Below are 21,099 nucleotides of genomic sequence, written 5' to 3'. Positions count from 1 at the left end.
CAGAACACTGTACACCCTAACAGCAACATGGGAGTGACGATCAATCTTAAGGGATTTGCTCATTCCAACAAGGCAATATCAGGTACAATTTTGGGGAATCTGCAATGGAGAATGCCATCTGTATCCTGAGAAAGAATTGTGGAGTTTGAACAAAGACCAAAGTCTATTACCTTTAATTTAAAAAAAAATGTTGTCTTATTAATGTAATTCTGTTATATCTCATACTATAAGTTTCTTCCATAAGGATATGATTTCTCTTTCATCACATTCAATGTAGATCAATGCATACCATGGGAATGATGTGAAGACTAACAAATTGCCTTCTGTGGGGGGGTGGGGGGAGGGAACAAGATTGGGGGGAAAACTGTAAAATTCAAAATAAATAAAACCTTTCATATATATATATATATATATATATATATATATATATATATATATGAAATAAATTCTTAGTTCATTAAACATGAAACAACAGTCCTCAGTTGTTGGATCATAGTATGCTGACCTTAGAGAGTATTTAGCTTTTTAAAAGTTTTTTCACATGGGGGTATCTTGTCTCCCTAAATATAGTTTAAATTCTTTAAGGGAAGGCATTTATATTTCTTTGCACTTTTTAACTCTTAACAGCATCTTGAATTTAGTGGTTGTTCACATATTTGTTGATTATCCATTTTAAAAAACTGAAGATTCAGCAATAGGGATAAATAAATGAAGCAACAGAAGCTATTAGATATACAAGTCAAATTCAGTTTTAGCAAATATAATCATAACAAAAATTCAAAATTTTATAATAAAAAGGCATTCTACTGGCCCACAATAATAGCTATTACATAGCCATCACACATTAATTACTTTGCCCAAAACACAAATTTGTATATTTTCATGTATGCTATAATAATTTAAGAAGAGCATAAAAGTCCATGTATGAAATGAATATGAACTTAAGATATCTGTAATAGATAATACTTCTATTCAGTCTCATTACAGTAGAGAGGAAGGTTTTACACTGATTAGAATACAACACATAAGACAGGGTTTTTTGTTATTGTTTTGGTCAATAGATATACATAGTGTGAGCCAGAAGAGTGAAGAGTAATATGCTTGATAGCTTTTTTTCTTACTCAATTTTGGTTGCAGACCAATGAAAAAAGGCCTTAGAAATGAACTGCACTATTCATAGCCCCAGCCTATATACAGAGGGATTTGTTGTGAAGAGTCCTCAAAAAAAGGGTTTTGGTGGAACATGAGGTAGGATTTGATGTTAAAGAGGAGTTATATGTAATTTTTTAACCCTCTAAGATGATTGTGGATCTAACACTTTGAATCAGTGCTAGACACAGGTAATAAAAAAGAAGAGACAATTTTGGCCAGTTGTCCTTGTGTGTAAGGGCCTCAGATATAGATAAATAGAATCTGTCGAGAAGAGACTTCCCAGTATTAGATAGGAAAAGAAAGTCAGAGGATAGCCCCATAGACCTAAAGCCTAAAAGAAGGTGTCAGAGAGGTCAGAAAATGTTAGGACATACAAGGAAATAAAAAAAAAACAATGTATAGAGATCAAATAGTTAACGCAGAATAGAGAAATGACCCTAACAGAAAGGACATACATCAAGAGAGGGTATTGGTAGCCCTGTAGCTTCAAAGGTTTGAGTTGCCTTGCCCAAATGTGCATCCTGGTGACATGTTTTCTACAAATGGCTATGCAGTTTTCTGATAGCTGCCTCTTTGTCTTCATGTGTTTCTTGACCATATGTTCTCCATGTATGTCTCACCTCCATTTGTGGGGGGGACCAGTAGAAATATGCATAAAGATTTCATATACATATGTATATAGATATTTAATATATATTAGTTTTCTTGTTGGATTAAATGTATTGTTCTGAACCAGTCTTCTGGTTGGTTGGTAACAGAGTACACAGCAGTGGGGTTATGGTACTGAGTACATGCTGACCCACATTCAAACCAAGGATAGCTTTTCAAGGGGCTTAAACACAAAATAGGGTATCCCAGGAACTAAACTACTTTGAAATCATAATTTTAAGAATATTAAATATTTCCTTTAAGGAGTATTCTGCTGTTAAGTTGTATTCTATATTTAATTCTTTCGAATCAACTCCATATGAAAATAGTTAAATGAACAACTACAGCACCTTGTTCTTTCCCAGAGTTAATTCCTAAATCGTTAAGAATTCTTATGAACTTATACAAATTTAATATTTAAAGCGGGCAGACTGGATAGGAAATTTTTCTGAAGGAATTGTTTAGGTACTCATAAAAGTGAGGAGGTCTGATTTATACTGAGGTGTTATTTTTCCTTTAAATAAAATTCCAATTCCTTACTCTGCTATCAATAAATCCTAAAATAACTCTCCAATGGACTACCCTATGGCATTACTATTCTTTGTTTCTCTTTCCTTTGGCACTAGAAGTTAACTAATCTGATAACGATCACACAGTCAGTATTTATGGGACAGTGGGACTTTAGTCTGCTTGGCTCCAAGGGTAACTCATTCCACTTACTCCTTAATATTTAATCCCTGCAATCTAGTTTCTACCCTATCATTTACAACTGCTCATGAGTGTCAGTAATCACCAAATCAAAGAATCTCAGTATCTGCAGGTAATTTAGTCCAAACCCTACACCAAAAATGAATTCTCTCCACAACAGCCCCTCACTATGGTCATTTAACCTCTGCTTAAAAGCCTCTATTAGTGGCTTAAAAACTGAATATTTTTAAAATAATTTAGCTCTTCTTAGAGGAGCCCATTTTGTTTTTAGACAGTTCAATAAGAACTTTTTTCCCTTCCATAGTTGAGATTTCCCTAACTCTTGCCTACTGATCCTAATCTTAACCTCTATGAACGAGTAGATTAATTCTAATCATTCTTCTTCAAGATAGCCTTGTAAGCATTTCAAGAAAGCATGTATCTTATTTGCCCTCCCCTAGATCTGTTCAGCTTACAATGTTCCTTCTAAGATGTAGTGCCCAGAACTGCAAATCTTCCAGACATGGTCTTATAAGAGTAGAAATACCATCATCTCTCCTTCAGGACACTATACTTCCATCATTTTACTCTAATATAAGATCAAGAACTAGAAGAAACTTAGTGATCATTCCAAGCCAATCTGCTAATCTGAGGGGTGAGGAAACTGAGGCCAATGGAAGTTTATTTAATTACCCAAGATTACATATGTTGAAATAACAGAATTTTTATTTAAACCACAAACATTGACCCTAAATCAAGTATTTTTCCTCATATCTCAACACTAGATGATTTTTGGAAGTCACACTTGACTTTACTTGCATTATTTCCTCTAGTAGATTGTAAATTTCCTGAGAAAAGGAATTGTGCTTTTACTCATTTATATTCTCTATAACATCTAATTAATAATTTTTTTAACATACAACAAATCTTGATGACTAAATGATAAATGACCTTCATGTTGTTCTGATGAACGTCCATCATCCTATTTCTTTACCATACCATTCCCCCCACCCGCCTGACCAAGACTACAAAAAAAAACCTGCTAAAAACTCAAATGCTAAGCATACAAAATGGATTATTTCCCATGTTTTATAAGATGTCTAAAGTCAGGTATATGGGAAATATTTTCACAGCACTTTTATAACATTGCTTTAAAAATAATCTTACTACAAAGACATGCTGGTAAATACAAGTTAGTACAGTGAACACTTTTCTCAGTCCATATACTTGCTGTTCCTCATAATAATAAAAAACAAATAAAATATTATTAAACTTTTATTCCAACACTAATGCAGAAAATGGTTATTATAGTTAACATCATGCATATGACACACCTCAAAATTGATACCTAGAAGAGAAAGAATGGGGTAAGTATCCTAGTCAAAAGTTTCATAAATTGCAAAGAATATAAGTAATATAACCTGGTTCCATTATATAGACATATATAGCCACCATATCAGACAACAATCTGAAAAGTTGAAGACAGAATGAATAGAAACTGTTTCCTTTTTCTACCAGATAACTCTGGTCCAAGTTTAGTATTGAGATAAATCAATAGTTACATGCAGAAATAAAATAGATCCTATACACTACAGCTCTGCTTTCTTTTTTAGGTAAGATCATCACACAATTTTTTATTTTTTAAAGCAAATTGTTTAATAACAACTTTTTTATTTTATTCAAAAACATTGCCTTATGACTAGAGGTTTACAGGCCTATTTGCTGGGATGATATTTTTAGCTTGGAGCAGTAGAATTCATTATATTGAAATCCCAGTATGACAAAATAATGTGTACACACCATTAAGGTTCAGTGTAACGACTCTAGCTTGTTGAATTAGAGCTGGGATATTGAGTAGGTGTAATCTTTTTCCATTAAGAACTGCTGTAGAGATACATGGGGACAAGAGAGCAGGAGGCATATTGGGAGCTCAAAGAAGTCACATTTTGGTTATGTTTTTCCTGTTCATGGAAGTTTTAACCTTGGGTCTTCACTTTGGCCCACTCTGAAGAGAAATAAAACTCCCCAAAATATTTAACAGCAAGAAGTGCCATGCCATCCACTGTTACATGTCTGGAACCAGGAATCAGGGGTAGGATATACCAACAAAATTTCTCTGAAAAGCCACAACACTTCATTCTGAAAGTTGATGGCTTTCAGGACTGAATATATATTGCAGAGTTATTTTTGTACTCATCAATAAACTTCACATGTTTGGGGGGGAATCTATTTTCTCGATAAGCATACATCATTTTTCAGATGTTTGTTGATTCCATATTTTTAAATTTTCTCCAAGAAAAGTTATATAACATAAATATTAAAATTAGGCAATTTTTAAAATCTTTTTTTATATTTCTTAAATGAAAAGCTAGTAAAATAAATTTACTCTATAGTGCTTCATAATGAAGGAGATCCTTATTCACTAGAAAAGCTAGATTATTTTAGTAAAGAGTTCAAACTAAATATTTTCTTTAGCAATAACAAGTATACCACATACTACAAATAGAAATACTTCAGTAAAATTAAAAGCAAATTCTTTTCAACTTCTTCATTTCAACATTTGAATTTAGGGGAACTAGACAAAAAAACAGAGAAAATCAAAGCAGCACTGAGCTTTGGTATAAGCATGAGAAAGAGACATTTACCACTTAGCTATCATTTCACATAAGGTATAACAAAATACAAAAATAACAAAAATGAACACATTTGAAATTATAGTCAAAGATGAAAGAAATATATTTCCCAATTAATATCTTATTTGAGGTTAGAAAGAGTCTCTGAATTGCTAAATCTAGAAAAACTAGTGCCATGGTATTTCAGATACACACAAATTACACTGATTTTCAACAAGATATGAAAGTATGCCATTCCAAGACAATCACAGGTTTTTCACATATTGCTTAGCCAAATTGAATGCTCTACATTGCACTAATTGTATCATAATGTTAGAAGTAGAAGGACTCTTTTAAGGTCAGATATAAGGCATCTTATCTTGCCTTATCTTATAAGAAATAATGATGCATGGTGCAATTTAAACAGTGTTTATGTTCAATAATCCTAGGTTGCCAGTGCTCCAGCTATCCATGGTACCATTCCTAGAACCTCATCAATAATTTCAAGTCTACATAGCTTTTGAATTTCTGTAATTCCCTCTCTAATCAATTAAATTTTTCTTCTATCTTTTTTCTTTTTTTAAAGACCTATGGCTTAGTTAAGCACTGGCCACCATTTTTTTCAGGTATCTTGGAGTTGTTTGGATGAGGCATACCATAGTGAGAAGTTAAGGTATCTGAAGAGGAGTAGGGAAAAGATGCAACAAGCACACTTCTATAATTATCTTCTGGTCTGTGAAGCACTACGATCTTTCCAAGAGTCATACAATCCAAATCTTTCAGATTCCAGTTCTTAGTTGTTAATTTCAGGAATGCTATTTGGGCTGTTTCTCATGAATTGTTGAAAAGGCTGTTATTAAACTAACCCATGCTTACTGAAGGAGTTCAGGAAGGCTCCCTTAACATGCCCAGGACTGGTGCTGCAGAAAGGAAAAATAAAATCATTTAAGTCTTGTGATTCTACTTCTCTCTCTCTCTCTCTCTCTCTCTCTCTCTCTCTCTCTCTCTCTCTCTCTCTCTCCTTCACACACACACACACACACACACACACACACACCTCTACCCACACCCTGAAATTCATAGAATACAAAGTGTATTTCATTTTAAAAATATATTATTTAGTGATATCAAAGATAAATATAAAAATTACAATTCAAAATATAATTATTTTGATGCATTCTTAGAAAAATGATTGTCTTTGATAACGAAGCATTTACAGTGTATCAATGAAAGGAGGCATAATGAATAGTTCACATTACTAATGAATACAAAGTTTGTTTTTTTCCCCACAACTATACTAACTACATTTTTTCACAGTTACATTTTCATAACTTAATTTTTTAAAACTACATTTCATAATTTGATTCAAGAAGTACATCTCTCTCTCCCCATTTTACAAATAGAGAAACTGAAGCTCAGATAGGCAAACGGATTTACTAAGATTGAGGGTTTGGGAAATAACAGAGCTATTATTTGACCCAGGTCCTCTGACTACAGTAATTTTTTCTACTATAATACACTGTCTTTCATATTGACATTCATTAATCATAGTTTGTTTATTAGCAACTTTTTGCATTCTTAGTACCATTTAGCAACATTTTTGATCCAATATGTTATAGCCTATTTTGCAAAGACTTTACAATTTTTGTAAGATTTTCCCTTATTCTCTTAATTAAGCAATATCTTGGTTAAATTAAAGATATGAGATTTCTTTATTTGTACAGGATAGCCAACTTTGAGTCTTCCTCAAACATTAGAGCAGTTATCCTGGAAAATATTCTCCTTTTACTCAGATAATTGATTAGTAATCTGATGATTGTGCAGAGTCTTTTCAGCTCCTAAAGGATTAGAAATTATTGTGATATGATGGAAAGAACATTAGAGTAAAGAGTCAGAAGACCTAAGTTTGTGTCCCAGTCCTGTCACTTTTAATTGTATAAATGGGGGTGAGTTAATTAACCTCTTTGAGTTTATTTTCTATTTTGATGATATTGGAATAAATCATTCCTTTTTTAGTCTAGAATTTGATTAGTCTTGATTAGGGAAAGGAAACCCAAGTTAGAATGTGGTAGAAATGTTATTGGTAGCCAAAATGGAAAGAGGAGAATTAGACAAGTTTGTTAATGAAAGGGAAATGCAGCATCATTGTAATGGTGCTGTGATTAAGCAGGATTCCTTGAGAGAATATAGAAGTAACTGAAGGAAAAACTTACTCTTCCCCATCTAATCACAAAAACTGGCAGGTTCAAGCCCATATGACCCAACATATTTAGATCCACTATTCTTGAATTTCAAAAATCCATTGCTTAATTCATTATTTCATATTGCCTTATTTATTTTAATACAAAGACTATTTGCCTTGATTTTCTATCATTTGACAGATTCTGGGCTAGAAAGGGTATTAGAAGTTATTAATGCAATCTTCATTTTACAAAACTAAGGTTGAGTGATTAATTAGGTAGTTTAGCTTAAACAAATTTGGAAGGCAGTCCATCCATTGTTCCACAGTGTAACTTTTGTGATAATTAAAAATGCAAAGAAAAATCATGATGTAGTATAAAGAGCATCAACCTTATAATAAAACCATTTGATTTTGAGCTCTGGCTTTGACACTAACCATGTGACCAAAAGCTAGTTTCAGGTTCTCTGAAGTGGTTTCCTAATATTTACTTCAAATTTCCATCACATAATTGCTTAATATATTTCTTTATTTTATTTATTTATTTGTTTGTTTACTTATTTATTTTTAGGTTTTTGCAAGGCATGGGGTTAAGTGGCTTGCCCAACAAGGCCACACAGCTAAGTAATTATTAAGTGTCTGAGGCCAGATTTGAACTCAGGTACTCCTGACTCCAGGGCCAGTGCTCTAATTCATTGAGCCACCTAGCTGCCCCCTGCTTAATATATTTCAATCAAAGAAAGTATATTATGAGACATAGAGAACTATATTGCGTATATATGTAACCTTTTATTATGGGACATCTACTGGCAAACTAGGAAGAGTCAAATCTAGCTTATTTCTCTAATTAATAATGAAGCCACAACCAAAAGACTTACCAGGCATTTGTGTTGTGGTGGACAGGTCTGACTCAAAGCAGAGCTGTAGTAGTGAGGAAAACTTGAGAGTTTTGGCAAAACAGATGAAAAATTGATTGAAAAGCTCTGGTTTGTTAAGGTAGTAGCTTCGTAAGAAGGAACAACTTTGGCAAAATATCTGACTGACTGATCAGTATGTAAAGAATTAAGAGAAAGCATTTCAGTTGGAATAATCTTATACATATCACCAGGAGGATTTTGTGAAGTGGAGCTAGAATGACCTTTAATAGAAAAGAAAAAAAAAGTTAATATAAACAACTAAAACTTTGATCTTTCATATTTAAAAGAATTATTCTTTAATTCTATTTTCTTTATATTAAGCCTTACATTTGTTCTATAGGTACATTCAAATACTGGTACTATTTAAAATTCTACACAGTATTAGAGAATCAAAGTAGCAAAGTAGCAGATCTCTCTACATCTGTAGACATCTTATGACCATTAGGAGGGAAACCTGAATTTAAATAAGGATTAAAGGAAAGAAAAAGAAATGCTATGGTACAGATAATCAAGTCCATAGTGGGAAATGGATGATAAATAAGCTCCTGAAACAGTTCAACATGCCATGGAGGAAGGATATTGTTGTGATGGGAGATTTCAACTCTTCGGAGAATTTCTTAAAAATTCCTGAAATAGTCTTGTTGATAGTTTGTATTTCAGAAATTAGAGCAAGTCATTGTATTACTGCTATTGTAGTCTTGATTCTAATCAGCTAACTGGAGCTGCAGAATGAAGGACAAATGATCTGAAACTTGGGAAGCTGCAACTATATAATATTCAACTTTAAGTCAGATAAGGAAGGAAATACTGAGCATAGTACAAAGTTGTGCCTTTGAATTTAAAATAGCAGATTTTTTCAAAGTTCAGCAGAAAAAGAGGTAAAGTAAAAGCTATTTCAAAAGTAATGGAAAGAGGGGTGGCTAAGTGGTACAGTGGATAAAGTACCAGCCCTGGAGTCAGGAGTACCTGAGTTCAAATCCAACTTCAGACACTTAATTACCTAGCTGTGTGGCCTTGGGCAAGCCTCTGAACCCCATTGTCTTGCTAAAAAAAATAAAAAACCAAAACTAAAAAAAAGTAATGGAAAGCTCTCAATTAGTGGAACTTTGGCAGCAGCATTACAATTTACTTTGATGATGGAGAAAAAGTAGAAGTTTTTAAAATGATTTAAATGAATGGATAGTAATCTAAAGAGAGGTTTATAATGGAATAACCCAAAGCTGTTATGTTCAACATTTTTTTAATCATTAGTTTTTACAAAGGAATAGTTGAAATAGAAGGAAAAAGCACTAACCAGCTCTAGAACTAATGTACCTAGATTCATGTGGAACTGAGGGCAGCTGACAATGAATAAAAAGAGTCATAATACAAAAAGATCTAGAGACTGGGGCAGTTCAACCAGAGTCTGCAACAACTAATGGGTAAAAATTATGAGGCATCAGGAAACGCTTCCAATTAATGTTATACCAAAATGCAATGGACTGCATCCATGGAATGATGAATTTTCTCTACTTTTTAAGTATTCAAAGACTAGAAAACTATTTATTTGCAAAAACAAAGAAGAATTTATGAAGCATTTACTGTGTGTTTGGCCCTGAAGAAAAAAGAATCAAAAGGTCCCTTAAAGTTCTTAAGGATCTTACATGCTAATGGCCTATGTAAAAACATAGAACAAAAGACAAAAAAAGAATACAAAGTATTACAAGGGATAGCTTTTCATGGAATGTAGTCTTGAACTGAGTTTTAAAGAAAACAAGGAATTCTGAGTAGGGGAGGTGAGGAAGAAGGGCATTCCAGATATAAGAAACAGACTGTGCATAGATAGGGTAATAGGAGATGGAAGGTCATGAGGAACAGCAAGAGGTCCAGTTTGACTGTCCCATAAAGTACTGGAAGAGAAGTATAAGCTGTATAAGAAAGTTAGAAATATAGGTTTCAGAGTGGGACATTATTTCACTATTGGAGTTGTGAATGGATCCAACCTTTCTGGAGAACAATTTGCAACTATACCCAAAGGGCAATAAAACTGCATATACCCTTTGATCCAACAATACCATGACTAGATATGTATCTCAAAGAGATCATAATAAAGGGGAAAAGACCTATGTGTACAAAAATATTCATAGCAGCTCTTTTTATGGTGGCAAAGAATTAGAAACTGAGGAGATGCTCATCACTTGAGGAATGATTGAACAAATTATGGTATATGAATGTGATGGAGTACTATTGTTCTGTAAGACATCATGAACATGCAGACTGAAGAAAAGTATGAACTGATGCTGAGTGAAGGGAGCATAATTAGGAGAATACTGAACATATTAACAGCAATATTGTGACATGATCAACTCTGATGGACTCATTTCTTCTCAGCAGTTCAGTGGTTGAGGACAAATCTAAAAGACTTGTGATAGAAAATGTTTGGTCAGATCTTGACCTTTGTTATTGAAGATCAAAACGACTTCTCTATAATTCAGGCAAAAAAAAAAAACTATGAAGTCTGAATGCAGCACAAAGCATTCTATATTCCCTTTCTAAAACTTTTATATTTTTCTTTCTTTTAAATGTTTTCTTAGTTCTATTTCTTCTGTCAAACATGACTTATATGTAAATATGTTAAACATGATTATATATGTACAACCTGTATCAGAATGTTTGCTTCCATGGGAAGAGGGGAAAAGGAGGATAGAAAAATGTAGAACTCAAAAATATAGAAAAAAAGATGAATGGTGAAAACTATTTTTTCATATACTTGGAAAAATAAAAAAAAATATTTACAAAAGAAATATAAGTTTCTTAGAGGTAGTAAAGGACTTCAAGAGTCAAGAGTTTATATTCAACCCTAGTGAGTTAGGGATTGTTTCCTTTCTTGTACTTGGTCCTTAGTACCTAGCACTGTGGCTGAACCACAATAACTACATAACTTGCTTGTTAATTGACCCCAAAGACAAAAGGAAGCCATTTAAGAATATTGACTAAAGGAGTGACATGTTCATACGTAAACTGCAGGAAAATAATTTTTGGCAATTATTTTGAAGGTGGAATTGTAGGGGGAGGGGAGAAATGTGAGGTAGGGAGACCAATTCAGTTATTACAGGAACCTAAAAACATTAGTGAGAAGGGGCCAGAACTAGGATGTTGGCCAGGTGAATAGAGAGAAAGAAATAGAAGTGAGAAAAGATGTGAAAGTAGAAACATCAAGATTTAGCAACTGACTGGATTCTTTTTTTGGGGGGAGAGATGATAAAGAGTTGAGGATAACATAGTTACAGTTCATGTAAAAATTTTTAAAAATTTTTTAAGGCAATAAATATTGTTAAGTGACTTGCCTAGGATCACACAGCTAAAGCAATTATTAAGTGTCTGAGGCTGGACTTGAACTCAGGTCCTCCTGGTTCTAGGGCTGGTGCTTTATCCACTGTGCCACCTAGCTGCCCCCATGGTTACAGTTCTTAATGACTGGAAGAAGCATGATGTCCTCAGAAATAAAGAAGTTCAAAAAATAATGAGTTCTCTATTTCGAACATGTTGTATTTGAGTCCAATGTTCAATTTAAGATGTCTAATTAGAAGATGAAAATGGGTAACAGCAGCTCTAACCAGAGAATAGGACTATATGTATAGACTTGAGAATTATTTTCAGATATATTATAATTAAAGCCATACAAGCTGATATAGTCACTAAGGGTATTTATAGAGAAGAGGGCACAAGTCAGAGCCTTGGAGTGTATCCACAAGTAGGAGGTATATGAATGATGAACCAGAAATGGAAACTAAGAATAAAGAATCAGACAAGAAGGAGGAGAAAAAAGAACAAATGGTGCTTATAAAAATCCAGAGAAGAGAGTATATACAGGATGAGAAGTAGTCAATGCATCAGATGCTGCAGAGTGGTTGAGAAAGATGAAAATGGAGAAAAGGTCACTGGATTTGTAATTAATAGTCCATTAGGAACCCTGGCAGAGAGTGATTTCAGAGAATATCAAAGTCTGAAGGGACAACAGAGATCATGTAAGTCCCATTCCTTATTTTATAACTGATCAAATTGAAACTTAAAGAGGAAAAGTGACTTGGCTAGAGTTTTACTGATCTTAGAGAGATTATCTTGTCTGATGATCATTTTTCAGATAAAGAAAAAAGTGGTCAAGCGATGATTGAGTCAGAGTACTTAATAGGCCACATTTAGAACCCAAGTCTTTTGGCTTCAAATCTCTTTCAGGGATACTATAGATGGACTTTGGGGCATTGATTTAACTAGAAAGTCTCTGTGACTCTATCAAAACTCTATAATTCGAAGCAACACATACACCCTTAAGGAACTCTATTTCATAAGTGTGGGACCCAAGTGAAAACAATTGACCTCTCAAAATCTTGGAATCTGAGGGAAGATACTTGCATTGACTTTTGTAGGGCTTCTATTAGGGTTGAATGATAATGAATGTTCATTTATATTGATGCATACCTGAAAATTAAACTTGAGATGACATTACAGGAAGAATGAAGAGAGGAGCTTAAACCTCTACATCTTTGGACCTTTTTCACATTCTCAAAGGCAGAGAACAATGAAGGCTGTGGATAATCTAGGATCTCAGTGGTCTATTCAAATATAAAGCTAAACAGGAATTCTCTCACAGGTGTGGCCAATCTACAACCTGCAGGTCACATAAGGCTCTCCAAATAATTCATGTGTCATTACTACATTTTATTATATCATTGGTAAGTCAGGTAGTCATAAATATTAAATTCTATATGCAGCCCTTGATAAGTTTTTGTTGGGCAATGTGACCCAGAAGAGCTAAAAGGCTGGACTTCCATGTGACAAGATCCCTGGTAAGTGATCACACAATCTCTGATTAAAAACTTCTAGTGACGAGTAAGTCACCATCTTTTGAAATATATCATGATCCTTTTGGGCAGGTCAGATTATGTAGAAGCTTTCCTTTACTGTTAGCCTAAATCTGCCTTTTTACAAATTCCAACAACTACCTCTAGTTCTTCTCCCAATGATCATTTAGGACAAGTTTAATTATTCTACTCCATGGTAACCCTATGAATAGTTCAAGAGGGTTTTCATTTATCCCTGAAGGCTCCTCGACAAATTCTTTGAGACATTTTACAAGGGTTCTTCATTGTCAAGCTGACTCTGGCACTAACCTTTGTCTCAATTATTTGAATACCAATTTCAAAAACCACACTCATTGTTCTATCTTTTTTCAAAAAGATAGGTGAGTTTGGGAAAGGTTTTGCTAAAATATGTGAATAATTAACCTACAGAATTCTCCATCAAAAGGTATATTCACTTAGTTTAACTCAGCAAATTTTTAATAAGGAAGGAACCCCTGTTCCTTCAACTTTCTCTCCTTTCATAAAGTTTTCAGTTCCCTCACTATCCCAGTTATCCTCCTCTAAATGGGTATTGGCTTGATTAATGTCCTTCATAAAATGACATGTCATCTGACCAGGATAAAGTGTAGCTGGACTATCTTATCTTTTAACACTGAAAGCTATTCTTATTAGTCCAGCTTAAGATAGAATTTATATTTTTATAGCTGCCATTTAACATCATTGATTCATACCATTTATATAAAATCTTTTTTATATAGATGGTTGTCTTGCATGTGCTGTCCATACTATATTTTCACAGCTGACTCTTTCAACCCAAATGTAGAACATTTGTGCTTATCCCCATTAAATTTAATTTGTTTAGATTTGATTCATTTTAGCCTATCAAAGTGTTTTTTGTGTCATTAGCTGAATTCAATCACTGATAAAAAATGTTGAACAGTGAATCAAGGTGAGATTCTTTGGGACATTTTACAGGAGTTGTCCTATTGTCAAGTTTATGCTGGCATTACCCTTTAGCTCAGGAATCAAAGTTAAGCTCACTGATCTATAAACTGAAGAGGACAAATGACTCCCTTTTTTTGAGGAAGTTCCAGTTTTCAAAATGGGAACATTATTAGTCCTTCCCTAGTCTTATGGCATCTCTCTCGCTCTCCCTGCTTTTTGGAAGGTAACTAACAGAACTTCAACAATCATACTCAATGAATCACCCCATATTATTTGTCTGGAGGTGGCGGGGGTAAACACAGTGAGTAGTTGGGTGGTCTCCTGCCATCTTATTTATTTTGGAATTTAATTTTCAACTATTTTTGTGCTATTCTTCATATCCAAGGATCATTATCTTTAGCAGAAGAATTGTGTATTTGGGCTCTCTCACTCTCATCCATTATCACTGTCCCATCTACATCAAGAAGCAGTTCTATTTCTTCTTTGATCCTCCTGTTGGTCCCAATACAGCTAAAACTTATTTTCTGTTGTTCTTGGTATTGATCACTAGCCTTGAAAGAGTTTGAGTATAAAATTCCTGATAATTTTATTTATGTTTAATAAAATGATATATTTTATTTTGAGAATGAATACTTCCAATACTCAAATTACCCCCCCCTTTAAAAGTATATTCTTCTGTCCCCCGACCCGACCAATTATTATCAACAGAATGACTCTCCTTCAACTTTTGTGATGAAAGTATCAATATTGACCATCGCATTTGACCAGGATCTGTTTTCTCTTCATGATAACTTTATTTACATGGTTAAAGTTATAGGATGTATCATGCTTTTGGTTTGGTTCTCTTCATTCATCATCACTTTAAACAATATTACATTCATATAATTCTAGTTTATTCATCCATTCCCCAAGAGTATATATTTTGCCTCTTTTAAAAAAATGTTTCTGTGAACACACATAAGTCTTTTTCTTGCTCATGATATATAGTCCCAGTAATGGGATCTCTGGGTCAAAGTTAATGAAAAATTTAATAATTTTTTACATAATTCCAAATTACTTTCCAGAACACTTAAGGAAACTCACAATTCCATCTGAAGTTAATGAATATATTATTTTCTCACAGACCTTTTAACAATGAGTTTTCTCCTATTTTAATATCTTCATTAGCTTATACTGTTCAACAATAATTCAGGATTGCTTACATTTCCATTTTCTCTTATTATTAGTGATTTTAAACAATCTTAAGGAGGTGATTTTTTTTGTGTTGAAAAATTTGTTCACATCCTCTGACCTCTTGTCTACTTAGAAATGGATCTGAATCTTAATATAGTGTGTCCTAACACTGGTCTTATCAGATGTTATGACATGCTCTTATATTCATTCTTTTACCTATTCTTCCATTTATGCCTTTTAAAAATGATGATTTCCTTATGTAGCTATATCATTCTCTTTAAATTGTACCTTTTTTCTTCCACATGGATGTGATATAGTTAGAATTTTATTCTTAGGAGCTTCCCATCCCTGATGGACCAACTTCTGCTACTGAATTTTACATCATGAGATATTATCTATTCTTTATTTGATCTCTGAAAGCTACTCTCCCCTAATTTACAGTGCATATAAGACTATACCTATATTTTCCTTTCATTTCCTATCACAAATTCTAAGATGAAATGGTTGTGTCTACTAGATTTTCATAATTTCTACTTCAGCTAGAATCCTTGTTTTAGAAATCTGTAATTTCATCAGTACAGGGAACTCCTTATATCTCTGCCTCTCTCTATCTTCACTCATGTCTTGTCATTTTTACCTTCAAATATCTTTTATATTCAAACCTTGTCTTCTGATTCATTTGGTTACCACCCTAATTTAGACCTTTATATTTCTTGCATATTTCTTCCAATCTCAGGTCTTTCCCACTCCAATCTGTCTTCCACATAGCTGCCAAAATGATTTTTCTAAAGCACAGTTCTGACCATATATAATTCTTCCATTCGATAAAATCTAGGGACTACATATTACATCTAGGGTTAATAACAAATTCCTTTGACATTTAACACCCTTCACAATTCAGCCCCAACCTACATTTCCAGCTTTATAACTTCATTTTTTTTGGACACTCTATGATCCAATCAAACTGTCCTTATCGGTCCTCAAATCCACTTTATGTCTTTTTTTTTTTGCAATGTCTGTCCTCCACACTTGAAATGCAGTCCATGCTCATTTGTACTTCTTCAAATCCTTAATTTTCTTCAATTCACTTCATCTTCTTCTATGTGAAGGGCTTTCCTTATCTCCTACCTGCTAGAGTCCTTCCATTTCCAAAATTAAAATCAGTCTATTTTGTGTTTTTGTGTATGTTTTTAATGTGTGTATATATATATATATATATATATATACACACACACAAATCTATACTTATATATTCTATTTTTTGTACTGCATAAATTCCTTTAAGTCTATTTTATTTTACTTTTTATCCCCATTGTCTTGCAGAGTTCTTAATAATTGCTTATACTTTGATGGGAATTTTTCTCTATCAATACCAGTCAGCAATCTATTTGTAAGTCTTACAGAAAAGTCCCTGGAAAAGTAAATGCAAGCAGGATTTCCTCCCTCTAAGAACAGTCAGTCAGCTACTATGCCATGCTCTCTCTCTTTAAATAAGTCATTATCACTAAGGCAAATGAAGAATTCATCGGTATCGGTGGCATTGTAGAGTTCCAGCAATTAGAATTTCAATCAATAAGTCATCTTAACTATATACAATTTGTTTATGATTTGTTTCATTTATTTCTCAACTATTTCCTTTTGTCCAACTAGTCTATAGCACATTACTTCAACAATACTACTGGTCCTATGTTTTCCCATCATTAAACTCATCTTCATTTAAATGCAGTTTACTATATTATACTCCTTTTGATTTGTAAATATTCTCACATATCTTATTAATATATGCTATTTAACTATCCCTTCATCTCTGAAAAATCTATTCTCAGAATCAGTCACAAAATTTAAGAGCTGGAAGGTTCTAGTCCAAAGCTTCTAGTCCAAGGCTTACTCAAAAGTTATCTGCATGATAAAACATTTAACAAATGATTCTTTTTGAACAAAGAACACAGTTTCTTAGTCATTTGTCCCATTTGAGGTCGAATCTTCTTGCCTTAGGATCTCCAGTTTACTTTTTTCATTATTCATGTATTTGTTTAAACATTTCTGAGATAAGTTTAATATTTCTGTTGCACTTGCTAGTCACTCTCATGGCAATATGCCTGCTTGCCTTGTTAAGGGTTTATTCACCTGGAACTGTTGAGTGAGACTGGGTTTAATTATAGTGGTCATCCTGCCTTTTCTGGCCACATGGTACTAGCTTGTCCAAGAGGCTTTGTCTGGCAATAAGAATCCTTTCAAAGCCCCAGTACAAACAGTGGTTGCCATTTTTATTACCTTGCAAAGAATACAGTTACTAGACATTTTGCACATACTGTCTACCTGTTCTACCATCTTGGATGGAAAAACCAAACATTGACTGAACAAGAAGCAACTCTAAAGGAAATTTATTTAAACATGACCTGAGGAGGGTCAATTTTGCATCAGTAGTGAACAAATTATTATAATATTTAAAAAAATAGAATTTTGAATTCCAAAAAAATGTTAAAATCTAAAAATAATCTATTTCAACCCCAAATTAAAGCATACATCTCCATTAATGTAGCAACACAACAAATGGACATCTAGTCTCCTTTTGAAGGCAGAGATCTCATTACCTCTGGGGGGTAATTATTTCTATTTTTAGGCAACTATGATGAGCTCTAAGTAGTCTCAATGTAGTTTCCTATACTTTGATTTCTGGTCTGCTTGTCAAGAGTTAAAAAGAACAAATTTAGCCTCTCTTCCATGAAACCTTTCCAAAATTCTCTCCTTATTTTCTCTTCTTCAGGTTAAACATCATTAGCTTCTTTAACTGTCATTGTTTGACATCGTTTTGAGATTCTTCCCCATTCTAGTTATTCTCTTCTAAATATACTGCACTTAATGTCCTACCATGTCATTGTTTGACAGTGTTATGAATCTCTTTTCATTTTGATTGTTCTGTTCCAAATATGCTATGGTTTAAAATCTTCCTTAAAAAGTGACACCCAAAACTGAATATGGCAATCTAAATATGTTTTGATCAAGGCAAAACATAATATGCAAATAATCTTTACTTCTGAAGCATACTTCCATTAATGAAGTCTAAGTTCATAATCATTCAGTGTTAAGTCTCCAACTGTATTATTATCATAGTTTTATATTTCCATCTTGACTAGAAGGATATTATGAGACACTTTTAGAAATGACTTGCCAAAATTCAGAAACCCTGATATCTATCTGTGGAAATTCCTTTCTTTACCAATCCAGGAAAGAGACAGAAAGGAAAAAAAAAGTAAGGAAGGAAGAAGGAAAGGAAAGAAGGAAGGCAGTCTGACATAAAGAATCCATGCTGACTACTAGTGATCTATTGTAAATAAATTCTGTTACGCAAATCACACAAATCTGTCTGATGTTCTTTGAACATTACTAATTATGAAATATGAGTAATGTTTTCTATTAATTTCTCACTTGAAACACAAATATTGATAATTTGCACAAGAAAACTGATTTTTTAAAGATTATCTGACACATATTTTCAAAAAGTTAATTCTGAAACACTTCCTTGAATCTCATCAAGTTCAATGTTTGAGGCTTTCAAGCAACTTTATATGATTCAAGAGTAACATGTAAAGGATAGAACACAAAATAAAACTATTATGGAGAGAAAAGTTTCAAAATCTATGTATAAGAAAATACAGTTGTAGAATTAGGTAAAAGATATAAGAAACCACAACACTGGACTTAAGTTTGTAACATACTTCTGTTTATCTGATTTAATCATTTCAGGAAAAAAAAAAACTCAAACATCATCAGAGTCAGATAACATCCAGTAGATAAATTATTTTTTTCAATTTTTTCAACCATTTAAATAACGTCTCTTAAGAACATAAAGCATTTTAATTCAAAGAAAAATAGGGTCCTTTTGTCCATAAAAAGGACAAATGTAGGAGAAATGCACAATGTAGGAGATAAGCAACTAAGGAAAATAAGTAATCTTGAAACATGATATCCTAAAAGGCAAAATGAAAGACATTATGACCAAGATTGACTTACTCTCCAAGGTATATTGAGTATTAATTTTACAGAGGAAATCACACTTTAGAGAACTTACAAGCATTTCAGATGAAAGGAGTAGAATTGAGTAGAATCTTTAAAACATAAACATAGGTGCCTAGAGGACACGGTGCATATAGAATGCCAAGAATCCAAAAGATCTACGTTCAAGTGTGACCAGAGGCACTCAGTAGCTATATGACCATGGACAAGTCACTTTATCTGTTTGCCTCAGTTTCCCCATATGTAAAATGGGAGTGACAATAAGAGTACCTACCTCCCAGGATTGCTGTAAGCATCTATCTTAATTTTGACTGCTATCCAACTCTGTCTAACTTTGGGTCTGGCAAACCTTATATATTATAAAAATATTGACTAGTATTATTATTATGAAACAAGATGAGGTATGGTAGTGATGGGGGATTTGAATTATCCAAAGATGTGGTATAACTCCCTTTCTGATTAGAGAAGAGCAGTTAGTAACTTCTTGACCTGCCTTAGTGATGTTTCAAGAGCTGAAGGAAGCAAGGAAATTTTATTTCTGAGTCAATTTCTGAATGAGAAATCATCTCATTAACAGAAAGGAATTGGGTACATAATGCATACTTTGGGGAGAAGTGACTTTCCTTAGAATTCTTGATGGAAATGGAAAGGAAATCTAGGTATTGTTGAAAATGTACCCCAGATTTTGGAAAACTAGACTTCATAGGGTCTAGAAGAAAGAGAGGCAAAATCCAATGTAAATTTGTCCAGAAAGGATGGGAGATACTTAAGAATGATATTCTGAAAACACAAAAGGAAACAATTTTGATGAGGAAGAAAGATGGCTGTTGTTTGAAAAGGCTTATGTATACATAGGGAACTAACTGAAAAACTTATTCAGATTCTGAAAAGTAATGTATGGAATCAAGGTTAGATGGCTAAAGATGAATGTGAGTGAGCTATGTGTCTATTAAAATGGCTTTAGGAATCTTAATAAAACTAAGAACAACAAAAGTTTATTTTTTTAAAGATTAAGAGAAAAAAAGGATCAAAGAAAAAAATAATACAGGGTGGATAAAATAACTAATGGCACAGAGATGCTTTGTTTCTGTATTCCTTGTCAAGAATAATAATTCCTGTACCAGAGATGACAGAACAAACATGCCTAATCCAGAGTTGATATCCAAGAGAAGACTGTAAAGGGAGCTTTTCCCAATGAACTACCTGGTCCTGATGAAGTACATCATCACCTTCAAAAAGAACTAGCAGGTGTGATTGCTTAGTGACAATCAAGGACATCTGAGAGATCCTTGAAAAAAGAAAGGCATCAAAAGCTAAATGTTTTTCTGATTTTCAAAAAAAAGGGAAGAGAAACAAGTCTGTAAACTTGGGTGAATGAGAATGACTTCAATACCTGAGAAAATTGAGAATGGATCATTAAAGAGATGAGCACATTGAAAAAGGAAGCTATACTTTCAAAGAGCCAGCTTAGCCTCATCAAGAATCCATCATACAACTAACCTCATTTCCTTTTTTTGCAAAAAATTGTAAATGAAAGAGATGTTGTAAACATAATTTACCATGATTTAAGTAAAGGTGTGGCTAAAGTTCTCATTCTAATCTTGGGGAAAAGATGCAGAGATATTAATTAAAGTAGAATAAAATCAGATGGCTTCAGAACTTGTTGGATGGCTGATATCAAAGAATAGTTATTGATGGTTCAAAGTCAGCATGGCAAAAAAAAAATCTCTAGTGGAATACCCTTAAGGATCTGTTTTTGGCTCTGAGCTGTTTAACATTTTCATCAATGATGAAGATAAAGGCATGAATGGCACGCTCATCAAATTTACATATGACATGAATATGGGAGATTTAGCTAACATACTGGATAAAAGAGTTAGAATTAAAAGCATTCTGACAAGCTAGATTCTGCCCACTAGAGTATTGGA

At 33.3% G+C, this 21,099-nt stretch overlaps 1 protein-coding gene across 1 annotated transcript in view; it reads right to left on the bottom strand.

Annotated features, from left to right (window-relative positions):
* Positions 1 to 3,226: 3,226 nt before the first annotated feature.
* The window catches only part of SOHLH2 (spermatogenesis and oogenesis specific basic helix-loop-helix 2), a 54,110-nt gene continuing 36,237 nt past the window's right edge, over positions 3,227 to 21,099 (bottom strand). Inside the window, exons 10-11 of the mRNA XM_074216026.1 lie at positions 8,157 to 8,416; positions 3,227 to 6,019 (exon numbers count right to left, since the gene is read on the bottom strand). Coding sequence (XP_074072127.1) covers positions 5,999 to 6,019; positions 8,157 to 8,416 — 281 coding nt within the window. The 3' untranslated portion in view covers positions 3,227 to 5,998. The remainder of the gene's footprint in view (positions 6,020 to 8,156; positions 8,417 to 21,099) is intronic.

This window comes from Macrotis lagotis, chromosome 1, assembly GCF_037893015.1.
Source record: "Macrotis lagotis isolate mMagLag1 chromosome 1, bilby.v1.9.chrom.fasta, whole genome shotgun sequence".
Classification (NCBI taxonomy): Eukaryota; Metazoa; Chordata; class Mammalia; order Peramelemorphia; family Peramelidae; genus Macrotis; species Macrotis lagotis.
This window is presented reverse-complemented; position numbering and strand designations above follow the sequence as displayed.